Source organism: Carcharhinus amblyrhynchos, chromosome 24 (assembly GCF_965287045.1).
Source record: "Carcharhinus amblyrhynchos chromosome 24, sCarAmb.v2.hapA, whole genome shotgun sequence".
NCBI classification, from domain to species: Eukaryota; Metazoa; Chordata; class Chondrichthyes; order Carcharhiniformes; family Carcharhinidae; genus Carcharhinus; species Carcharhinus amblyrhynchos.
The window spans coordinates 20221517-20247806 of NC_137347.1; the positions used below are offsets into that span (position 1 = coordinate 20221517).

Consider the following 26290-nt stretch of genomic DNA (forward strand, 5'->3'; position numbering starts at 1 on the left):
CTCTTTCATTCAACAAAGGGGTAATAGAATACAGATCAAACATACAGGGAAAGAACGCCCTCAGAACTATAATTATTGCTTTGGTCACAATTTACTAAATGAATAGATGAATATTTGATGAATAACTATTGAGTGCTGAATGATTTTTTTTAATCTAAAGTAAGGTCAGGAATGAACAAATAATCTTTGAATAGTTATGCCTTATTTACTTTATGAATTATTGATTGCGTTATATCATGTTGATTTAATTTTTTTAAGATGTTCAGTGTACTATACTCTTCAAAGCTGATTTTTCTTTTGGGAACATTAACTAAATTAGTACTTGTTTATTGAAAGCAGTAAGTTTGAAGTGATATCTCTTTTATTAGGGGCATTATAACCATTTGGATCCTATGAACAATACAACTTAAAATACTAGGGTAATCAACATCTGGTGATCATTTTCTTTGTGTTATAGGAAAACCTCTAAATCAGATGACTAATCCACCTGCACCCACTGCTATCCCGCCACAGACTGAAGCAAAGAATCCCCGGATAAATTTGCTTTCTGGCAGGTGGCAGCAAGTCTGGTTACTGGCACTGGAGAGACAGCGCAAGCTGCATGACTGTTTGGACCGGTTGGAGGAAGTAAGGGCTATAATTTACAAAAGCACTTTGTATTATGGTATATGACCTGTGAATCATAGAATCTAACAACACAGAAAGAGGCTATTCCGCCCCTTGTGCCTTTGCCAGCTCCTGGAAAGGGCTATCCAGTTAGCCCCACTCCACAACCTTTGTGCAATAGCCCGTATTTCTTTTCCTTTTCACTTGTATATCCAGTTCCCTTTTGTAAATTACTGTTGAATCAGTTTTCATTGCCAGTTTGGTGTTAGCGTGGATAGAGGATTGGTTGTCAAATAGGAGGCAGAGAGTGGGGGTCAACGGGTGCTATTCGGATTGGCGGATGGTGACTAGTGGAGTGCCCCAGGGGTCGGTGCTGGGGCCTCAGCTTTTTACCATTTATATAGATGATCTGGAGGAGGGAACCGAGTGTAGGGTGTCGAAATTTGCTGATGACACCAAGATTGGGGGAACGGCAAATTGTGCGGAGGGTGTGGAGAGTCTGCAGAAGGATCTAGATAGGCTGGGCGAATGGGCCAGGAAATGGCAAATGGAATTTAATGTTGGCAAGTGTGAGGTGGTCCACTTTGGTAGGAATAATGGTAGGAAGGACTATTACTTACAGGGCGAAAAACTGCAGCAGGCGACGGTGCAGAGGGACCTCGGAGTCCTTGTGCATGAGTCGCAAAAACCCAGCTTGCAGGTGCAGCAGGTGGTCAGGAAGGCGAATGGGATGCTGGCCTTCATAGCGAGGGGGATTGAATATAAAAGTAGGGAGGTCTTGCTGCAGCTGTATAGGGCATTGGTGAGGCCGCAGCTGGAGTACTGTGTGCAGTTTTGGGCGCCGCACCTGCGCAAAGATATTTTGGCCTTGGAGGGAGTGCAGAGGAGGTTTACTAGGCTGATACCGGAGTTGAGGGGGTTGAGCTATGAGGAGAGGCTGAATAAACTAGGCTTGTACTCGTTAGAGTTTAGAAGAATGAGGGGAGATCTCATTGAGACGTATAAGATGATGAATGGGATGGATAGGATAGAGGTGGAGAGACTCTTCCCGCTCAAAAAAGACAATAGGACTAGGGGGCACAGCCTCAAGATAAAGGGGGGGCAGTTTAGAACGGAGTTGAGGAGGAACTTCTTCACTCAAAGGGTGGTGAATCTCTGGAATTCTCTGCCCGTTGAAGTGGTGGAGGCTGCCTCGCTAAATATTTTTAAGACGCGGGTTGATGGGTATTTGATAAGAGAGGGGATTAAGGGTTATGGGGAGAGGGCGGGAAGGTGGAACTGAGCCGCGACAGATCAGCCATGATCTTATTGAATGGCAGGGCAGGCTCGAAGGGCTAGATGGCCTACTCCTGCTCCTATTTCTTATGTTCTTATGAAATGCACTCCGGATCTCAATATCAGACTATGTTTAAAATTAATTATCTTTGTTTTCATTTTGGTTTTTCTGCCAATTATCCCTAATCTGTGTCCTCTGGTTACTGACACAAGAAACATTTTCTACTTAATTGCGCTATCAAACCCCTCATCATTTTGGCCACTCCTATGAAACTTCCCTTTAACCTTCTTTGCTCTTTGGGAAACAACCCACTTTTTTGTCTATTCTCTTGACTGAAATCTCTTGCATAATTCTGGTAACTCACTTCTCCAGGATCTTTTTCTTGGAATATGCTGCTCAGAACTGGGTTCTATATTCTAACTGAGGCTTGATCATTTGTAAGAATTTAGAATAACTTCCTTGCTTTTGTATTCTAAACCTCTATTTAAAAAGTCAAAATCCCATATGGCTATTTTTTTAAATTTTTTTATTGAAATATTTAAAGTCTGAGCATTATGCAATCTGTGCAGCCTAATTTCACCTCAGTTTTTAATTTTCCAATGAAACCTTTCTTTCAATTTCAGTTGAAAGAATTTGCCAACTTTGACTTTGATGTTTGGCGAAAGAAATACATGCGATGGATGAACCATAAGAAGTCCCGCGTAATGGACTTTTTCCGACGCATTGATAAGGATCAAGATGGAAAGATCACAAGACAGGAGTTCATTGATGGAATCCTGTCCTCAAGTAATTGGTTTTATAAAGTTTGTTCTTTCATTTTCTAAAACGTTGTTCTGGAGTCAAATATAACTTTATTCCTTCACTGGACCATTTGCTTTACATTGGAGAGATGGACTAGGTTTATACAGGGATCACCTCTTCAAAAATGTGCCCATCCATGTCAGGACTTTGATTGCGATGCTGCTGCATGCTTGATTTTAGAGTAATAGGATGCAGCTTCACTCATAATTGACTGTTTGGCAATTTGCAGGTCTGTGTTATTAGTAGCCCGGATTTGGCATGAAGGCTGAGTGATTATGGAGTGAAGAAGAAGGTCTAAGGCATAAAATCTTGAAAATTGGTGAAAATCATATAAAGTTATCCAATTTTATGTTCTATTGTCTAACATTTCAGAGTTTCCCACCAGTAAACTGGAAATGACTGCTGTTGCTGACATCTTTGACCGGGATGGAGATGGTTATATTGATTATTATGAATTTGTGGCTGCACTTCATCCAAATAAAGATGCCTACCGGCCTGTTACGGATGCTGACAAAATTGAAGATGAGGTACATAGTTCACTGGCTTTAGTTCAACATAGGCCATAAACAAATCTTGCACTTGGGTTAAGAATCAAGCACAAGAAAATACTTAAAATTAGAAAGAGAAAGCATTCCTCTGAAATGTGATAGAAGTATGACTGAAGTTCTTCTGCGTTGCGTGGTGAATTAGTGACGATGCACATGTGAATAGGGACATGAGAGTATCAATTGATCCATCAAACCTGTACCATCTTGACATGATCAACCACACCCTTCTCCCTCCTTCGCTGGGCCCCAAAGAAAATCAGCCAAGCTCTCGGAGACTATTGTAACTAGTATCTTGATTAGTTATATATGATGCAACTGCTTTCCATGATTGCCGCGTGCAAATTATAATCCTTAATGCCATAGCATGTATTTGAGATGGTACTTTTCATGTTTAAAACAAAAGTTAGATTTATTCTTGAGAGCTACCACATCCTGCTAACGTGTAATGTAAAACTAGTTTTTGTAGGTGACACACTTTGATTCATTTTAGTTTCTAACTTTAAAAATCTCTGCTTTACAGGTGACACGGCAAGTGGCACAATGTAAATGTGCAAAACGGTTTCAGGTGGAGCAGATTGGAGAAAACAAGTACAGAGTAGGTTAACTAATTTATTTACAAGTTTAAATCAATGCTAATTTTTTGCACATTTTAAATCAAAAATAAAGATTCAGTCTTGTGTTTTATAAAATATAAATAATATCAAATAGCAATTTGTTATTGTACTTTCCTTGGCATGAGTCTATTAGAGGAAATAATGTGGAATGTACATAATTTAAATAGGCTAGTGTTAATGGTGGGTTATCATTGTTTGAAGTTTTGGATCATTAACACTAATGTGTTTCTAAAAATGAATGAAGTTTTAAATGTGGATTCTGTGTATTTATAAAGTAATGCTTTGGCAAATGCGTTCATTTAAGATGTAGATAATAAACAGTATGTTCTATGGCAGAATAGACAATATTAACAAACTTTCTAAAGTTTTAAGATCTGCCAAACATTTGAATAATTCTCATCACCTCTTTTGCTTGACATTATTAAATACAGTATAGGGAGAACTTAAGTTGTATCTTCACATAGTATTTAGAAGTGTTCTGTTTAAATATAACTGCTGTTAATTTAAATTAATACAATAATCAATCTAAGTTACAAGCTAGAATCTTTTGCAGAGTAAAAATGACTCAGTGACAGCTGAGAAAGTATCTCCTGTATTGAAAGTCAGCTTTGAAAACCCCTGAAGAGTTTTCAGTGGTACAATTGTTGCTCTACCTGAAGAGGTACTTGAGAATTCAAAAATAGACTTATGCAGATAGATTTTTGTTAAACCAAGTCAGGGTTTCCCAAACTTTGCGATCCGCAGAACCCCTAATGATCTCCCAAAAGCATTGGGAAACTCCAAATGTTTTCATAATATCAATGCCCCGTTTTGCTGTGAAAACAGAAATCAAATGTAAACAAGTCTTTTCCAGCTATATCTGTTTATATATATTAGGAATTAGGGAGAGACAGACCACCACAAATACATTCACCAGCTGCATAGTCCACTCACATTAATCCCTGGCCAAGCCACCCTCCCATGGACCCTTAACATCAACCCCTGGAGATAGTATCCACTTTAGGAGTGAGTAATGTAAAAAGTTCTCTCATTTAAAAAAATAATTAACTCTTGCCTTTAGTCATTTTAATGGGAGGAGCGATGCTCGAAAACTGATACTTGCACTGGGTGCACACACCTCTCTCACAAACTCGTGCCTCCCCCCCTCTCTCACACACTCACATCTCCGTCTCAGACATTTATGGCATCTCCTCCTCCTCCACCTCCTCCTCCTCCTCCTCCTCCACCACCTCCTCCTCCTCCTCCACCACCCCCCGCCCGGCGCACCTGCCTCCATCTCTCGGGCACGTTTCCCTATCCCTATACGCAAATCCTCTTGTTATGAAGGCCAACATACATTTTGCTGCTTTACACCTGCTGTACCTGCATGCTTACTTTCAGCATCTGATGCATGAGGACTCCAAGTTCTCATTGAGTATTCACCTCTCTCAATTTACACCCATTTAAGTAATAATCTGTCTACTTATTGCTACCAAAGTGGATAACCTCATATTGATCCACATTGTACCGCATCTGCCATGCAGGTGTCCACACACTCAGTCTGTCCAAACCATGCTGAAGCATCTCTGCATCCTCCTCACAGGTCAGCCTCCCACCAACTTTGTGTCATTTGCAAATTGAGAGAATAAATTCAGTTCCCTCTTCCAAATCATTAATATAATGTGAACAGTTGGGGTCCTAGCACAGATCGCTGACTGGTGAGGTACCTAATGCGTACCTTCCATGCGCATGGTTATGCACACAAAATGGAAAAAAAATGTAGGAAGTATAAAAAGTTCACATTTTCTATATGTTTTGATTAAATTGTTGATTATTTTATTAGAAGCGTATTGGACAATTCTTTGTTTAGTGTAACTATCCCGCAGAGCTGTAGCACACAATTAGCTAAATTATTGAAGGCTATTAGATGTTGGGGATTGTGTTACTAACTATGAGTAGTCACAATATAGAAGTTTGCGCATATCCAACTGTCTAGACTATGCTGCACTTCAATTTTTTTTATAATTACATGTTCTTTGCAGTTGAACAACTTTCCTATTTCAGTTTTCCATTGGAGTTCGTATATGTCATTATCAGTATTTAATGTTCTTCATGATTTTGCCTGTTGAAATTTGGTATACAATTGCATTGCATGACCAAGGAAGAAGAATGTCATCTTTAAAAATGTGATGCTATAGAAGAGTAACCAAATTGTGTAATGAGAAATGTTTTATGGAGAAGTGCAGATATGGTGGTGGGAGGTCAATAACCTCAGTTCCAGGACATCACTGCAGGAGTTGTATATCCTTCTGTATCATTTTCTCCATTCTCCTTTCCCTCCCCATCTGGAATGTTGACTCCTTGGATATGTTTCCACAGGCACTGATTATTCCCCCAGCATTTATTGTAGCAGTTACTATTTCAATGCATGTATTGACCATAGAAACCCTGCATTGTAGAAGGAAGCCATTCAGCCCATTGAGTCTGCACTGACAACAATCCTCACAACCTCATGTATTTACCCTGTTAATCCCGCTAACCTACGCATCCCGGGACACACGGGCAATTTAGCATGGCCAGTGCACCTAACCGCACATCTTTGGACAGTGGGAGGAAATTGGAGCACCCAGAGGAAACCCATACAGACACGGGGTGACTGTGTATACTCCACAAAGTGACCCAAGCCACGAATTGAACCCAGGACTGTGGAGCTGTTGAGGCAGCAGTGCCACAGTGAGTGATCGGCACAATAAGTAGTCTCACAACACCAGGTTAAAGTCCAGCAGGTTTATTTGGTAGCATGAGCTTTTGAACTGTTGCCTCTTCATTAGGTGAGGGGGCAATGCTGCGAAAGCTCATGCTACCAAATAAATCTGTTGGACTTTAACCTGGTGTTGTGAGACTACTTATTGTACCTACCCCAGTCAACGCCGGCAACACCACATCAGTGCGTGATGGGTAGACCAATCACTAAAGAATGGCAGTGTAGCTAAGCTGCACTTGTAGACATCCAGTAGATGCGGCTAAGTGACTACTGGTGCATTCTGGGAGAAGTTAGACAGGCAACATTTACCAAGAAAAGGGATGTGAAAGATCACCACATGCATGTTTTGCTCTCTTCCAAAATGGGGTTAATGGCATTAGGAAGCAGAAAAGATTGACATTTTTCCCTTCATAAGTCACAGGTGCTTGTATCCCGACACTTGTATCAAGCTGTTCAGTTTTCTTCTTCTTAATAGGACCTAATGCACTACAGTTTTTGAACATTTATTGTAATCCTTTTAGTTTTTCTGTTATATTAATTCCTATAGTAGATGCAGCAGTGATATTTATTAGCATAAAAACAGTCACAGAAGTTGCAGCCAACAAGGAGAGATGTATACAGGATTATTTCCTGTGCTGTAGATGTTACTAAAACAGCTTGCCTGTGGTAAAGAAGTCTTTGTGTGTAGTAGACTCTGGTATGTTCTAGAAGTACCATCTTTACACAATAGAAAACATAGCTAGCCAGCAAGGTTTGAAGCTAATTACTCTCAAAGATGCTGAATGCTCTGTAATAATCAATAGCTAAGAATTCTTCAACATGGACGAGCTTAGTATGTCTACAAGATTTATTAGTTTAAGGGTCCATTTACACTGCAGACTGGCAATACAAAGCTAAATCAGGACTGTCAACCACAGTAGAGAGCCACCGCCTTCCAAAGTGAAGATGAGAAAAACTCCCTGGGGGAGACGGTATCAAATTAGACTTGCAGAGTTTCTGGAATGTGTTACATTTCCGTGAACACTTTGCAAACTACTTGTTCTCTAACCTAAGCACATCAAATCTCCCATTAAAGATCGTTCTGTGTACATTTGTTCATGTTCAAGTTGCAACCAGGCAGGACTTAAGCAATGTAACAAGGGTTCTCTCTGGCTGGACTCAGGGAAGCAGCTGTAATGTAAATTAATTTCCATTAAGCTTCCATCTTGTCTCCTCAATTTTCAGTCAGTCACTTTCCCCTTTTATAAACTGCAACTGATCATTTTAATTAAAACAGTGTAGCGTCTGTTCATTTCTCTATTTACAACACTGTGAAATCTTATTACTCTATGAAGTGGAAATATCACAAATACGATCCTGTAAATTGAATTGTATAATTATTAAGCCATCAACTTGATGTGAATTCTCAGTTCTTATTAGGGGTGAAGAAATTTTCCAATCATAAACCACTTGTTCACACATTTACAGTTATAAGGAATTAGACTTTTCAATGCTGTTGTTTTAACCAAAAGCAGAAGGGTATACTTAAATTATTTTAAATGATCAGTTTGTAACTGGAATAGCCAGTACCTCAATATAAGTGATTAAAAAGCTTCATTGCTCCCACTTAGTATGGACGTTTACTTAGTTTGTTAGTAAATTAGTTTTATTAAAATAAATGTATAAAATTGAAGTTGAGAAAGGGGTATGAATTTAGTCATTTGCATCACTGTAAGTCTAATAAATTGTTTACTGTATTCTACTATATACTGCCATTTATATATATAATCCCATTGCAATGGAATTTTGCTTTTGAATGTGCTTACCACATATTTCTAAATGTTTTCTCTCTCTCTCTTCATATTGTCTTGCTGGATGTAGTTCTTCCTTGGAAATCAGGTACAGTGCACTCTGTGTACTAAACAAAAAATGATGTGTGCTGTGAATTCCCACTTTGATATGCATGTAAATGGTTCTTTCTGTCTTCCACCGAGCACCTAGAAAAATTCTGTCAATCATTCCAAACATACATCGTCAGAAAGTGCAAAAAGAAAACAAAATCCCACTGATTACTTACGAAATATATTTAAGAAGGAAGTGAGAATATTAAATATGTAGATTATGTCAGTAACTAAGCTATTCGTGCAGAGATTTTTTTTGCCAGAAATTTGCGTGCTGACCACATTACTTTGGTGTACCTTTTGTACTTACCACTTAAACAAAATACTTAAGCAACCTTTTTGGTGTTTCAGATTTCTTTATGTAGAAACTTTTGAGAGTATTTAAATATTTTAAAAATTGTTAATGGGATGAAGAAACAAACATTTTTCATGTTAAACATTTACATTAAACATTAGCATCAATACTTTGCGAGCAATGAAATAGGTGAAGCTGGGTTATTGTACGCTAAATATTTTGGACAGTTGAGAGAATTTTCAGATGCTCTCTTGGCTCTAATCTGCGAGAGATCTGGTACCAGACCTGTGTTCTGGTTGATCCATTTGTGGAAGTATTCCCAGGAATTTATTGACTGATTAATATCTTAAATGCAGTCTGCTATGTATGCTTGAAATTTTGACAAGTCACTTAGAAGGGTGGGTGTGATTTTGATGCTGGATTGATTTTATAAAATCTTTTGCATTCCATATGCTGAATCTTTAGGGATACAAAATGAACTATATCTCACAGTGTTTGGCTTAGTTTTGAGGAGCAACATTTTTCAGGCATGTGCAACACACTATCACATGGATATTTCAGATCGTATAAAACTTTATTATCGGACTGAAATACTGAATATGCAGCATTTTAAATTTGAAATGCATGTCATTTATAGAGGAATTAAATGTTGAATTCCAACATTTCAAAATGTTGCAACAGTGAATATTTGTACCTGTCTGAACTCCCTCTTTGAGATGCTCTCCTGGACCTTTGTGTGATATCAGTGTGTTTGTACAGTTAAGACAGTTATATTCAGAAACACTGTGTGATATTTATAAGGAAATTCCTTGCTACCAGATTTATTCAGTATCGTCAGAAATACAAGAAATCCCATGGCTGATATTAAATATTGATGTATTCAATATTGATGTCAACATTGAATATTAATATAGAATGGACCGCATTAAGTTATGAAGAATCTCCAATTGTCTACATTATAATGCAGGGATTGTAAGAATGGTAAATTAGTAGTCTAATACTGGATAAGTCTGATGGCATGTCTTTATCCTGAGGCTGATTTCTTACCAACACGCTAATCAACTTGATAGCATTTCACCAATTTGCATGCCCTTTTATAAGTTATAGGGGTGTGACAGTTATACAGATTATTATTTAAAGATTATTGGATAAGGAATTCTGCTCCCCAGCAAATCCCTCCTCCCAAAAAGTCACACTTCAAATGGTTTTGTGACAACTTTTGCATTGTTTAGATTTGGATCTGTTCATTTACACTGTGGCATTTATCGTCTTTGCTTTTGAATTTAATTTTCTGGGCTAAGGAAGTATTTGAAGTCTGCAAGTAGGACACAGCCTACGATTATTTTACATAACTGTTGCACCTCTACCCATCACCTTAGCATATTGTGAGCTCTATATTTTTGGGATGAATGGTTTTCACTGCTGTATTACACATGGGCTTTCTCCAATTCCTTATGGTTTGATGAATATTTATGGAATAACTTGCTGAAAGTGAGTGATTATTGAAATTCTTTCATATCTGTGAAAAGCTTCCAATTCATTAGCCTTATTAGGGTAAGTTGTTATCTCAATTATTTTTGTGACAATTGAAAGGATGACAGTAATCGCTTATTCTCCGTAAGCTATTGATTTTATTATATGGGCTATTTGTGAAGTGCATGTTTAAAATTACATGATCATTGCAAGATTTTCCTGATAACATTTGGAGCTGACCTCTCTTTGAAGATTAAATTTGAGTACTTTATGCACAGTCAAAATCCTTTGCCAGTTGCCAATGGCCTTGCTTTCATGCATTGTGTTTTGGGACAACAAGATTGTATCCAGCTTACCCTTGAAATTAAGCATCCAAAGAACTTTGCCACAAAACCAAAACTGTTATTTGTATGAACCAAAATTCTGTGCCAGACTTTATAAAGCAGTGAATGAAGGAGATATAGTGTCACCACAAGTGGCAGTGAAGTGCAGGTTTGCAAGTTCAGTTACTGCAGAACACAATGGCACACAAATCAACATGCATGACAGAGGACTGTATTTGTAAGTAACATGCAAATGTCAGATAGACCTGTTCTTGAAAGGTTCACAATGCACGTTTCCATTGCACTAAATTATGAAAAATCTACAAATATCTACATTATTATGCAGAGATTGTAAGAATGTTAAATTAGTAGCCTTACTACTAATGAAGTCACATTTTATTCTGGTAAGTACAAAAAGTAGAACAATTGCTATTCATGCCCATATGATAAAAGTTGATTATCTTGTTCTTTCTCTAGCACCACATATACCATTACTCATTGTGGTGTAAGGCTTAGTGAAGACAGCAAGTAACTTATCAAATCCATAAGGTCATAAACCTGCATGAAACGTGTGGTGACAACTTATAAATCTGCCAGAATAGCACTTGCATGAAATGAATGGTTGGTACAGCGGTTAAATGAGTTAAATCAGCATTGTACAGTATGAGTGAATTAAACAGATGAAACTGTATCCTTGTATAACTCAAGGACAATAATACTATCAAAATAGAAAAAAATTATCATTTTAAGTTCTATGACTTACGTATTTCTAAGCTGACCTGCAAATTGTGTGTGGAATTTCAGTTGTTTATGAATGATTCAGAAGTCAAATGTTATGTGGTCAGAATATGAAAAAAAATAATAATTTTCACCACCAAGTACAGTTGCTGGTTTAAATCATTAACCTACATTTGGATTAACCCAAAATTTGGTATAATGAGTTGATTAGTTCACTGATTTTCAGGTGTTATAAGTCAAACGTTTCCCATTGGCAAATCTGAAGAAGTAAAATTTTCCCCATTTTAGTAACGTGTGGAGGTGAGGTCTCATCTCCAAACTCTAATCCCATTTTTGCAATAATGCCTCCAGCCTTTATGATGTGACTGTTTAACAGTTTTTCTCTTTCTGCAATTCCAGTAAAAAGGCTTCTGGCCTGTGCTTGGCTATGCCTTGTATTTGAGATTAGGAACTCTGGCTTGGAGAGTTACAAATATGAATTACCATAATATAGACAATGTTGAAGCTTCAGTGGTTTTGGCATTGCCCTAACCATCTTATTTTTAAAACTGCTTTGGCTATCTGAATTAAAGTCTGGCACTGGGGCAGTTATTGAGTAGAAATCAATGAGCACAAGAAACAATTAAATTGCTTTAACCCACTGCCAACTCACTAAGTGGTCAGGTGAGATAGCATTGGCAGCAGTTTTGATATCCCCATATTTAGTCAAAGGAGAAGAGAAAGAATATGTGATGGGTGAAAATTATTTCAGTTGGCCAATTGGAAGCTGAGAAGTGGTAATAAAAAGTGTTGGAAAAACTCAAGTTTTATGGCATTTTTGGAGAGAGAAACAATTAATGTTTCAAGTCAAATATGATACTGCTTCAGAACTGGAGTTGCAGTGTTCTGAAAAAGAGTCATAATTGACTCAACATTAACTTTGTTTCTGACCACAGATGCCAGAATTGCTGAGTATTTTCAACGCTTTTTGTTCTTTCAGATTTCCAGCAACCACACTTTAATGCTTTTGTTTGAGAAGTGAAATAACTGGTCTTCAAAATTAACTTTCATTTTTGTGATTCTACAGTTTGGAGATTCTCAGCAGTTGCGCCTGGTGCGTATTCTGCGAAGCACTGTAATGGTCCGTGTTGGAGGAGGCTGGATGGCATTGGATGAATTCTTAGTGAAAAATGACCCCTGCAGAGGTAAGATTGAATGAAAGGGGATGCTCTTACCTTTACCTTCTCTACCATTGCTCTTGAACAGTTCTGCCTTTGTGGTGTAATTATTTTATGTATTGTAAACAATATTGTATACAATATAGTTTATAGAAAAAGGGTGGGATTTACCACAGAATCCGCTGCATGTCCCACTGCGGTGGGAGGCAGTCTTCCATTGGTTGGTGGCAGGATCTTGTGGCTCCACCATTATCAACAAGGTTTTTTGTGGAATGAACGTCTTGCCAACGAGAAACCTATGGCGGGGGAAGGTTCCGCCAACAAGAATGGTCAAAGTTCCAACCAAGGTTATGGAATGAAGGTATTAAGAATGTGTTTCATTGCTTGGAGCTCGTATTTGAAGTGCTTTTACACACTTAACACCTTTGAAAACAAGCTTCAATTGTAAGATTGAATCCCAAAATTAATTTATTATACCCTTCAGGTATCATATGTATAATTTAGGAAAATATACTGATGTAGGCCAGAATTCTCTGGCTGTTCACACCCCGCTGCCACTGCCAGCGAGAACAGAGAATTTGGCGTTCAGCCAAATCTCCATTCACTGCAGCAGGACCAGAGAATCCCATAACTCTCTTTTGTGAAATCAGTTATTACAAACAGTTTCTTGCTGGTGTTGTTTAGAAGGTATAATGATGTGATGACACTTCACCCAAGCTCGCTTATATTTTAGCACAAGGATATAACAATATATTTAAACTAGCTTTGAAGTTTCCCTGTAATCACCGACAATTTAATTTTGTAAAATTTTAAAATAATGACTTCCACGTGGTGAAATTAAAGTTGAGGTGGTGCATTCGATGCCTAAATGTATGTGAAACACAGCACAAAAATGAGTTTAACAAACAGTGATGAGGACTGTAACAGGTTTCAGGAAGGACAAAGCGGGTTAGTGGAATACAACAGAAAATGCTGGAAAAACTCAGCAGGACTAACAGCCTGTTGAGAGAAATGGTTAATGTTTCAAATCCAATCTGACTCTTCGAAATAGGTTAGTGGAATCAAGGTAGATGTAAGGAAATCTGAAAGAAAAGGGTGTGTGCACTCAATAGAAAAACAGATGGATGAACAGAATTATACGGACTCAAAAACAATGTTCCCTGGAAGTGAAAATGCAAGCGGATAAATCCATGAAAAGGGCTGACAAATGACAAATGTTAGATTTTATTAAAGGGTCAAGGATAAAAGTAAAGCAGTAATGATCAGTTTGTCCAAAACATTTGTTAAGGCACGGTTTTGTACTGTACATTTTTAGGTAACCAACACCAAAAGGATCATACGAGCTAGAAAGTGTGTACAGAATGGTTTTGCCAGGATGATCTCTGGACCAAAAAGCTATAGATGAAATGCGATACTGGAGGTGATTTTGCACCCCTGTTCGCTGTGAACACTTGCGACAACGTGGGCACAAAATCTCTCAAGATTCAGAAAGTGAGAACCACGCCAGCAGAATCTAACTTTCCAGTTTTCCACACCCCTTGCCAGTGATGTAATGAGGCAGGAATCTCATTTCCATAAATTATAATACAATTAGAGGGGTTCTCCACTATAGGTTATCCCCATGTTAAAAATTGTCACGTCAATTAACTTTACAACAATTTTTACAAAACACGAACCAGGTGAAGGAAACCCACCCAGGTACAGTGGAAAGTATGGCCCCTGGGGGGCAAGGGACATACCCAGGCATATTCTTTGTCTAGAGAGCACGGAATATTTGGAGAGAAAAAGTGGGTATGCAGCTGGAGAGCTGCACACCAGTTTTCTCACATCAGCCAGCACTCAAGTGGAAAATTCCACCCACTTTTACTTTTTTTTTCTCTAAATTAGCAGTTGCTAAAAGCAGGTTTATTGAGGTATTTTTAAAATGATGGTTTTTAGTAGAGTGAATATGTTGTTCTCGGTTGGAGAACCATTTGCAAATGAATCATCAATTGTCACCAGAAGTGAAGAGAATGATGAAGAAGAAGAAATCCTTTAAGCAGCAAGTTGTTGGGTACAAAGCATTGTGACCAAAAATGTCCCATCTCTTAAGAGATGACGAGCTAAATATTTGAAACCTTGGAAGACGTAGGGCCATATGGTGGAAGGAATGGAGAGCAGGACAGTGGGATTTTGGATTGCTGTAGCTAAGAACTGGTATATACTACTTCACTGGTATATACCACTTCATGTAAATTTAAATTGTTTTTTGAAATGTACATCCAAACATAAACCATTCTATAACTTGGAAATAAAAGAATAAACTCAGAAATGCATCATATTATAAAAGTATGTTAGTATTCAAACTAGCTAAAATGTTTAAATAAGAAACTTAGTTCTGAACTTCTGTTGTCTAACTCTCTAACACTGTTTAAGCTCTTTTTATTTCCTCTGCTATTTTATCTGTCTGTCTGAAGATTTTCTACTTGATGCTCTTGCACATAACTGCAAATCTGTGTTCCTACACATGCTTGCAAGACACCAAAGGTATGATAGAAGTCATTAGAAATTCAACCTTTAATTAAAACAAATTTTGCAAAGACCCTGTGTTAATAAACTTTATCAGGGAAATGTTGCTAGAATTTCCCCTTTTGCACCCATCATCCTCTCAATATAAGTTACAAAAACAATCTTTTTTAAAAGACTAATTCTCTTGAGCTGTGTGACCAAGCTCCTTCAATTTACCTTCTTCAACTGAAAGATCAAGACAGACAGTTGCAGGTTTCTCTACAATTACTGGTAGAGGAATCTCAGACATTCAGAAAAATGAAGCCAGAAAATTTCTCATTCACAAAATAGTCTAATTTGGAAATAAATATCTTCAAAACCTATTCACACAGATTTGGTGTAAGCAAATTAAGATTTAAATAAAAATTGAACAGCCAACTCGAACTGATAAAAATACCTTCAAATTGATGGGCAAACAGACAGGGTTGTATTGGTGAAGTAAAATGAACTCTCGGCATGTCATAGAAGTTATTAAACCCCTCCAAAACAAAAATCACAATATTGATCATGTTTGATTATCTCAGTGAGCTTGAATTCAAGATAATCCTGGAACTCAAACTTGTGGCATCTAGATTGTGAAACAATTAGTGCCGACAAGCTACATACAGAAATGCATCTTCAATTAGGAAGGTCATTATTAGTAAGCATTAAACCAGTAAAGCAAAAATTAAATTCAAATGGCTATTATAATATGATTTTCTGATAAACAACATAATGGTTAAAGCATTGGTTTTATGCAGCATGCTGCAAATGTCTTATATGACCCATATCTACTTCCATGATCAATCCTTAAACTTTTGATTCCTAAAACTATTGAGAATTCTTTTGACTTTCACAGAGAGATTGACACCAACTTGAGCTACAATATTCTTTATTCATCTGTCAACGCTCACAATTTATTGTGCTCTTGATTATTGCTAATTCCTAATTTAATTTTATTTTCTTTGTGACCTCAATTTTACCCTTTCAGAACAGTTGGAGACTTGCTTCCAAGTTTCCACAATTGCCTCCCCATAACCAACAGCAGAAAGCATCTTCAAAGTCACTGATCCTTCTGACTAGATTCCCTCCCAGGAAGGAAATGCCCCTTGAGATTGAGGGTTCAAACTGACAGCCTATGTCTGTTTGATCAATGGCAGAGTACCTTGGAACTCCAGAGCACTACATTGCATGGATTCTGCTGCTTTAAAATTGAAATCTATTTTGGTCAGCATGGGTCAGAAAGGAAAAGACCTAATTAAAGGGAAAATGGTTAAGGTGTTGACATGTGCAAGTCCACTAAGTAAATGACATTGCTATTCTTTTCCAATCTGTCTGGTTGAGTTTCAGATTTTTCTGTCATTTCTTTCTAGTTCATCATCAAGGGAATAAATTGTTACGCTCGGAATCGAATTCTTCGATTTCCAGTCAGTCTCCAATAGGTTGGCAATTCTTCTCTGTCCAGCTCTTTCTCTTTTTCCTTCTCCTCCCTGTGAATGGCTTTGGCTTTGTTCTTTCAGCCACATTGATAGACTGACCCTTTGCACACAGTACCACAGCCAGGCTCTCAGAATTCACTACTTATTTGCTGTCTTTTGCTTCTTATGCTATTTCACCAGTCTGAAATCTGAACTCTAACCAAGCAAATACCCATTTTTTAAGAGCATTTTAATTTAAGACCAGGCAGAAATCAAGGAAAATTTCACTATAATGAAGGCTTGTAATACTAAATGACAAAAGTTAAAAAGAGCTTTTATCCAAAAGTATTGTAGAATAGCTTACCAGAAAAGACTTTGGTCTGAAGGATAATTACAAAATCAACGACAAAAAGGGGTTTGGTCAAAAAGCTGATCTGTCAAAGAGATGAAGTAGCTTCATGTTCTTAGAAAGTTTTTGTGTAAAGAAATATTAAATCTTGGACTAGTTCAGATAAACTACCAAGAAGCGCTTAGCATTCCAACCACCTAAATCAAGCAAAGCCGGTATTGAACACAATTGGATGGTTTACATTGCCCTGGCATTCTTGTCCTGCATTGCATTTGCAGATTCAGATGTGATTGTTTTTAATAGATTATTTCATCTCCCCTGAATTATCCATGATCACAAGAAAAGAATGTCCTGAAACAATTTTTACTTTGCAAATTACCACCTAAAGGAAAAATACGTTCTACTTGTTTGGGATACTGCCAAATAATATGATTTAATACATTTTATTTATCTTATAAATATTGTTAGAATCAAAAGAAAAATGAGTGTTGTCTCAATATTCATGTTTCAATCTGTCTCTACAATTCTTTCCAATTACCATCCTCCTCCCTATCCTCATCTAACCAAAGTCAATTCTGTGTACTGTTTCTGGTGGGGAAATAACTTGCACCATTATTTACAATGAATTATGTACTTTTGCTCCAAGTCCCAGTCATAAGACAGGGTATTTTCAAAGTACAAAATAAGTATGGATTAGTTATTGATTGGTTCAAGTTGATTCATGGAGCCAGGCTGTACTGTGTGCTGTGTCAATTGCACTAATTCCAAATCGCATGTGAACTGCTCACTAACTGCTCTACATTTGTTCCCTTTGACTGAAATTGTCCAAAACTATAATTATACACTTTTCTACTTTGGAATGGGTACTGGATAACTTTAACCAGCTTCTTCATGCAGCTATGTAACCTCTGTTGTGTTCTTCAAACTTTCTGTGAATGTTTCGTGGTCCAGATGAGAGACTAAAAGGTAGAGTTCTTTAATATTTCTGATGAGATCATTTTCCTTATTTAATACCCAGCCTAATTTGTTTTACCTTTACACAGTATAATTAATTTTTAGGGGTTGAATAAAGCTGGAATAAAACCAAGTATTTTCAAGTAAGAGTGCTTGCCTCTTTCAAATAACTAACAATGATGTGGAAGGGTGAGAAGGGAATAAAAAGAATTTGCAATATGAGGGTAAATAAGTTAGCCAGAATTCTGCTGTTGTAATGATGCCGAAACTTCTTTCCAGCTGTGAAACTAGCAGTGACTTCTTACATCCACGTATGCAATTAAGTGTGGAAATCCCAAAGCTGCTGCCAGTGATTTTTTGCTCTTCCATGGGGTGCACTATTGAAGTCCTTTCAGGTAGAAATCCAATTAGAAAATATTGAATTAACATTATTATTCCCACTCTAAAACACCTTGAAAAAGTTATGTCTTGTCAAATGAGGGGTAACTAGGAATTTAATGGCATATGTAAAAACATAGAATATAGGAGCAGGAGTAACCCATTCAGCCCTTCAAGTCTGCTCTGCCATTAATTTTGATCATGCCTTATCCAATTCAGTAACCTGTTCCCACTTTGCCCCATATCCTTTGATCTCTTTAGCTCCAAGAGATGTATCAAACTCCTGCTCGAAAACATTCAATATTTTGGCCTCAACTTCTTTCTGTGTTAACAAATTTCACAGGCTGAACACTCTCTGGGTGAAGAAATTTCTCCTTGTCTCGGTCCTAAGTGGCCTACCCTGTATCCTCAGTTTGTGACCCCTGGTTCTGGACTCCCCTACCTTTGGGAACATCCTTCCTGCATCTCCCTGTCCAGTCTTGTTAAAATTTTATATGTTTCTATGAGATCCCGCCTTCCCCAATTCTTCAAAACACCAATCAGTGCAAATTTATAAATACTGCTGAACAACCTCACTGGCCCTGAAACGTTTCTCCATTCTATGATAAAACATTCAAAGGGGGCAATCTTACTACCTCGTCATGGCGATTGGTCAGTATGATGAACTGGTACGATCACAAGAGAGGCAGAAAACCAGATTCATGCCCAGTTTCTTGCCTCTTGCAATTTTACCGGTCCCGGATTGCCAGCATGATCAGCCTGGGCCTAATTTAAATATTTTGATCTTTATTTAAGTATTATTAGTAAGTCCTGGACACAATCATCCAGGTTAATTTGTCTTAATGGCCTTGCCAATGGAAGATCACGTATGGTCCCCAGCAACAGGTGGGTGGTGGGGGGACTGCGTCATCCAGGGCAGATATCAGAGCAATATCCAGGCAGGTAGGGCCGATCAGCCGTAGCAGCCAGTGATGTTTGGTGGGGGGGGGGGGCAGGGGGGGGCGGTGCGCGATATCCATGAGGTTGGGGAAGGACTGACGGATCTTTCTGTTCTGCTGCACAGAATCGAGATATGTGCAATAGCGCCCTCCAATGTTATCTGGTGAACCTAGACACTGTTGACTCACCTGGAGTGAATTACACTTCGCCTTTTTTTGCACTAGGTACCATAAGATCATATCTGAAAGCTCGCTGAAAAAATGGGTGTGATTCTCTCCTGTTTTCACACTCATTCGGCATTGAGTGTTTTTGGTAAGATTGCCCCCATAAGCTTTTAAAACAAAATTAATTCTCCATGTTAAGGCCTCAATTGCCACCCATATGAATGTTGCAGTGTGTTTGGCTGCTTAGCCTCCATGATGACATCGCTGTTGCTGGATGTCCATGATATTCTGTAGCTGGCAACAGAATGAAGCTAATGTTGGAAAAGTTGAAATATACTCTACAGAGATCGCTAGATCTTTGCGGGATGCTTTCTGCAAGGTCAGTAGTGATTGCCATCACTTCGCTGCCACTTGCAAAATTCAGGTTAATTAAAATAAAATCCAGAATTTTACTGAATTACCTCCCTTGCATTCCATTTGCAATCAGTAGGTCCCCAGGTACATATGTGTGACAAAATATTTTATAAAGTCTCTATAACTAGTTATATTGCTTTAATCTTAGTTGTCATCTTTTATTACTGTTGCAAAATTATATCACTTGATTTGTATTTTCCCTTACCTCAGGAACTGAAATATTTTTTGTTTCAAATCAAATGATGCAGATGAGTGCCCAAAAATAAAATAGATATGCTCAAGGAATATTCTTGCTAACACTGAATTTTGACTTAGATGTAGTTTGTACCTTTGACAATGTATGAATTGTAATAACTGTTAGCTTTCTTTTCTAAAATTCTCTATGATCTTGAAATTATTTGGACGAATGAAGTAGAGGAGGAAATCAGCTCCAACCTCTACAAAATGTTTGACCTCTGACCCATTTTGTGCTTCATCAGTTTCCAATTAAGTCTGCGAAAGTGACCGCAGGATAACATAAATCTCACTTTGGGTGAAGGTGAAACTACCTGAAGCACATCATCTCAAAGGCATTTTTTTTCCACTAATCACTGTCATCATTGTCAACAGAAAAGTCCATGACTCAGTAATGCACCCTACCAATGGAGGAAAAGTATATTTTGAGCAGAAAATCACTTGCCTGTGCAATGATATATAAATTTTTTAAAAATAGTAAATTTATTTCTGTTTAAATAATTATTCATTTAGATTGGATTGAGAATTCATTAATAGATGCCTTGTCTTTCTCTTATTTATTACACTCCTCTTTGTATTGTGTGTTCACATGGTCTTCAAAATGGAACTTGTTGCTTAAATTGAAATTTCCTCACTTAGATGTTGAGGTTCTGTTAATAACCTGTACACTACAAAATCTAGTTTATAAGCATCACTCCTATTTTTGTTTGTTCAGACTCTGATATGCATGCTTTCTGTCTAGTATATGTCAAAGGATCTTTGAAATTTTGGTGATAAACATTTGTTCCACTTTGTATTTTGTTCTTTTTCATCTTAGTTTAATCACGTTCATTATTATTCAAATTCTTTATCATTTACACTTGATATTTAGAAATAGGAAGTACTGAACCAAAGCCATTAGCATTCATTTAAGCTAGATCCATGCTATTGCTACATTTAACATTTTTATTATAACAAAACATCACTTACAAACTTTTCCCATGAGATTATTGGCAACTTCCAATTCCTAGCCTTTTGAACTTCTGTTCCTGTTCTTTAGGGGCTATTTAATTGTACTAATTAAACCCTAGCACCATTTGTGACAAAACCTTCAGTTCTGCTGTGAAACTGAATCTTGTCTTTTCAATAACTTTTGTATTTATGTTTAATATCACTAATTTTGGCATTACATTGTGATCAGAAATATAATATTTGATCTCATGAAGGGACGAATAGAAAGATTATTTCACTAATAGTTTGATTTCAGATTTCATTTGTATGTGCAGATCAAGTGGCAGAGTACTACATCAGTTGTAAATTCTAGCTTTCATTAAGCTTTGCAAATGAACTATTTAAGTTTTTTTTTCAATCGAATAAAACTGAACTAAAAATAAGATTGGATGCATACGTTGCTGTTGATGTGAAGGGACTTTCAATCTATCTTAAAAGGTCCTAGCTTTAATATAAGTTTTGAAAATATTCTTGTTCTGTGTATTTTTGAAGAAAGGTTAACCCTTCAGGGATGATACTAATTCCATCAAGCCATTTGAAAAGTCTGCAGGATGATAACCCAGGGGCCTAATATATTTTCCTAGACTGTAAATATAATTGCAATAATCAGATTCCCAGCTTGTCTCACTGGAGCATGTATTTAAGAAGTGTGTACATTGCTGACCAACCCCATCTCAAATTCTTGTCTCCAGCTGAGGTGATGGTTCAACCCAAGCTGTGAACATTTCTTGTATTATCATAATATCGCTTTGTGATCAGATCAGAGAAGTGCATGTAGCATGGCAAGAATGACACTCAGGCTGGCGTTCATCCATTTCCTTTCAAATAAGGTCTCTTGTTACAAATCATTCACCCATTATCTTATCCAATAACTGAATAAATTGGAAACTCTGTAGCAATTGACTTTAATCATGAGCCTATGACTGACTTGGTAGAAACCCAGGGCAGTAGCAACAAGACTGTATTTGACTGTCTTTAAATTTAAGAATATAAATTACATCATATCATCATGAAGTAAGGCAGATATTGTTAAAATCCATTGCTTTGAAAAGCAAACTTAATAAAAGCTTGCATGATCAACTGTTTTATTACAGTATACATCCACAATTTTGTAACTATTCTTCCATATGTTGGTATGGTGTGTCATATAAATCATCGATTTCATGGGTATCTGTTTTGAATAGATTTATTTGGTTCCCATGCTTTTGAGTGCTGCATAAAACTCAATCAATATTTTATTGTTTTTTTTCTCCTTTAGCAAGAGGAAGAACCAACTTAGAACTGCGAGAGAAGTTTATTCTGCCAGAAGGTGCCTCTCAGGGTATGGCTGCCTTCAGGATGAAGGGACGCAAATCAAAGCCTTCATCCAGGGCTGCATCTCCAACCCGATCCAGTTCCAGTGCCAGCCACAGTAACCACAGTTGCACCTCCATGCCATCATCACCTGCAACTCCAGCCAGTGGAAGCAGAGTAAGCATTTGTTTTGTATTTCTGTGGTGTTTTAACAGTAACTCTTCAATTTCATTTGGAAAGATCGGAAAGCTGGCGGCTGTCCAAAATTTCCATTGGATGAACTTTTAATATCCATGTATTATTTATATATTGGCCACATTTTTAACTAAGGATGTGATATCATTTAAGTACAGTCACTACCGCTACAGACATTGACATGGGAGCATTAGAGATGGTTATAAATTGTACTATGATATTCACACAAAAATGTAATAACTTTTAATGAGATCCACAAAGAGGAGGAAAAGTTTTATTTACAGAAACCATAAAACTGAAAGCTTTTTACAGTACTTTGTGGTGTACTTAGATATAATTCAATAACATGATGCTGTTGCTATTCATTTAGTAACTAGAACGTCCCCTAAGGCTTTATAACACTGAATCAAAACTAGCAGGATGTCAGACTTGCCAGCTGTCTTAAGTTAAAACTTCATGGAGAATATGAAGAAGAGCAAATATGCAAGAAATCGGTCAAAAGTGAAGATGGTGCTTGACATCTTTATTAATGAATTCACTTCTCTTTTTTTCATTGTCAGTTCATGATAAATGGTGACATTTTAAAATTGTGAATGGTTGGTTGATCACTAGATGGCAGAAGATGCATTGTTGGAATATTTGCTTATTTATCCAAAATTGCTTCAAAGTAAGACATTGGAACCAGAAACAAATCTGTTAGGTGTCATCTATTGTCACTTGCAATTTAAGAAATCATAGTTAGTAGCCCACTTCGTGAAACGACGAAAATTAGAACACTATCTGCACAGGACAACAAAATCTTCCCTTTGTCCTTCTGTGAAACAACTGAAAGTGTTGCCCAGTACTAATGCTCCTTATTCAGAAGAGCAGCTCATGTCTATCACATCAATATTCAACCCATGCCATTTTATCTGTTGTATTCATTTTTTTAATGATGATGTCACCCTTACACTGGACAAGAATGAATGTCTGGAATAGTAAGATTCCACTAGAGATGAGACAATCGTAAGACCATAAAACATAGGAACAGCATTAGACCGCTTGGCCCACCGAGTCTGCTCTGCTATTCAATAATGGCTGCTATTTTTCTCATCCCCACTCTCCTGCCTTTTCCTCATAACCCCTGATCCCCTTATTAATCAAGAATCAAGCCCAAACTGCAGCTGGATACTTCGTTCCGGATTCTGGATTCCTCCCCTCTCCGTTTATTCCAGTGCAATTTTCTATTTCTTTTTGACCACAACATTTTGAAGTTTTGTTTTGATAAATTAAATTTGAGACTCCGCTTTCTTTAACGCAAGACCAAATTTGCCCAATTAGGTCAAATGTGTAATTAATGCAGAGACTCAAAACTCTGGCAACTGTTTGATTTAATTTTTGATTTGAAGGGCAGAGGAGGCAGGAGCTTTCGGTAAATATCTTTTTGAACAGATGAACTACCTTATATCTGTTCTTTAATATTTAGAGAGAGTTTCTTGTTCAGTGTTTTACGAGGGTGCACATTGTCCTTGAAATCTGTTCACATTATAGTTTGTGTTTTCAGATGTTATAGTTTTCATTTTACCTACGTTTATAATTTACGTTTTTTACCATTTCATTGTTTGAAGTTAATTTTCTGTTAACATTTGCCCTATCCTTCCTGTTTCCTCTTACCAATCCTTTAAACCCTTTTTCTTTCACCATCCATTGTCCATTTTGTTTTTAATCTGCTCCTCCTTCTTCCTACCTTCCCCTCCACCCCACAGACACCCCAGACCTTCACACGTTGTTATGACAAACCTTGGTTGACAAACAGTAAAGTCTCTACTCCCACTAAGTGCCTAGACTCCCATGTGTTCCAGATCCCAAGCATTGAGGTACAGTATAAAACATAGAGAGCTAATAACAAGAGACAGCTGACATTTTACAGAGCAGTGGTCAGTGAGTGGCACTTGTTCCCCAGTTAAACCAATTAAATACAGTTCGGTGGTTTACTTTCAAGTGGGTGTATCCATATTCTCAATTATAATTACTTATTTGAAAATTAATGCTTAATTATTGTCAAAATGTATCGCACTTTCTGCAAATAGGTTCTCTCTAAATTCTAGTGCTAAATATAAGAATTAGTAAAAATACCGCATAATGTTTTTACTGAATAGAACCAGGCATCAGTAGTATGTGTAGAAAATATCTATTAAACAGTACACTCCTGGGAAAAGACAGTCACACACTTTTGACTAGTAATTGTTCAATAAAACTAAAAACTGAAATTGGTTAAGAAAATAACTATTCTTTGGTGTAAACTTTATCTCATTCAGTATTAAGTGTTGTTAACCAGCCCTAAAGTCTCATTTCAAGATATAATTTAGGAGAAGTATGGATGTGAAAGGAAATTATACTTACTGCACCCATCCATAGTCACTTCTCTCCCTCTCTATGCCTTAGAATTATTGTCATTCATGAATAAAGCAGGGAGAATGTGCATCACATAGAACATAGAACATTACAGCGCAGAACAGGCCCTTCGGCCCACGATGTTGCGCTGACCAGTTTAAAAAAAAACAATGACCCTCTAACCTAAACCAATCCCTTTTCGTCCATAAACCTATCCACGGATCTCTTAAACGCCCCCAAACTAGGCACATTTACAACCGCAGCAGGCAGGGCATTCCAATCCCTCACCACCCTCTGGGTAAAGAACCTACCCCTGACATCCGTCCTATAACTACCCCCCCTTAATTTAAAGCCATGCCCCCTCGTGCTAGCTTTCTCCATCCGAGGAAAAAGGCTATCACTGTCCACCCTATCTAAACCTCTAATCATCTTATATGTTTCAATAAGATCCCCTCTTAGCCGCCTTCTTTCCAGCGAAAACAACCCCAAATCCCTCAGTCTCTCCTCATAGAACCTCCCCTCCATACCAGGCAACATCCTGGTAAACCTCCTCTGCACCCTCTCCAAAGCCTCCACATCCTTCCTGTAATGTGGGGACCAGAACTGCACACAGTACTCCAAGTGCGGCCGCACCAGAGTTGTGTACAGTTGCAACATGACACTGCAACTCCTAAATTCAGTCCCCCTACCAATAAACGCCAAAACACCGTATGCCTTCTTAACAACCCTATCTACTTGATTCCCAACTTTCAGGGATCTATGTACACATACACCTAGATCCCTCTGTTCATCCACACTATTCAAAGTCCTCCCGTTAGCCCTATACTCAACACATCTGTTATTCCTACCAAAGTGAATTACCTCACACTTCTCCGCATTAAACTCCATCCGCCACCTCTCGGCCCAGCTCTGCAACCTGTCCAAGTCTTCCTGCAAACTATGACACCCTTCCTCACAATCTACCACACCTCCGACTTTGGTGTCATCAGCAAATTTACTAATCCACCCAACTATACCCTCATCCAGATCATTAATAAAAATTACAAACAGCAGTGGCCCCAAAACAGATCCCTGAGGCACACCACTCGTAACCGAACTCCATGACGAATATTTACCATCAACCACCACCCTCTGTCTCCTATCTGCTAGCCAATTCCTGATCCAATTTCCTAGATTACCCTCAATCCCATACATCTGCATTTTCTGCAGAAGCCTACCATGGTGAACCTTATCAAACGCCTTACTAAAATCCATATATACCACGTCAACTGCCTTACCCCCATCCACCTCTTTGGTCACTTTTTCAAAAAACTCAATAAGGTTAGTAAGGCACGACCTACCCGCTACAAAACCATGCTGACTATCTCCAATCAATTCATTACTCTCCAAATAACTATAAATCCTATCCCTAATAATTTTTTCTAAAACCTTGCCCACAACAGAAGTGAGACTCACCGGTCTATAATTCCGGGGGAAGTCTCTGTTCCCCTTAAACAATGAGACAACACTCGCTAACCTCCAATCTTCCGGTACTATTACCAGAGGCCAACGACGACCTGAAGATCAGAGCCAGAGGCTCTGCAATCACTTCTCTTGCCTCCCAGAGAAT

At 37.8% G+C, this 26290-nt stretch overlaps 1 protein-coding gene across 11 annotated transcripts in view; it reads left to right on the forward strand.

The window, feature by feature from the left end:
* Nucleotides 1-26290, forward strand: part of macf1a (microtubule actin crosslinking factor 1a) — a 562465-nt gene that overhangs the window by 527973 nt on the left and 8202 nt on the right. For 4 of the 11 annotated variants that reach the window (XM_080211401.1, XM_080211404.1, XM_080211405.1 and 1 more), the window contains 9 exons: nt 458-627; nt 2506-2668; nt 3056-3210; nt 3752-3826; nt 8449-8466; nt 12364-12481; nt 16354-16422; nt 22079-22290; nt 24054-24164. In XM_080211401.1, the coding sequence (XP_080067527.1) occupies nt 458-627; nt 2506-2668; nt 3056-3210; nt 3752-3826; nt 8449-8466; nt 12364-12481; nt 16354-16422; nt 22079-22290; nt 24054-24164 (1091 nt within the window). The remainder of the gene's footprint in view (nt 1-457; nt 628-2505; nt 2669-3055; nt 3211-3751; nt 3827-8448; nt 8467-12363; nt 12482-16353; nt 16423-22078; nt 22291-24053; nt 24165-26290) is intronic. The other 7 variants (XM_080211407.1, XM_080211409.1, XM_080211410.1 and 4 more) reach the window with 3 other exon arrangements.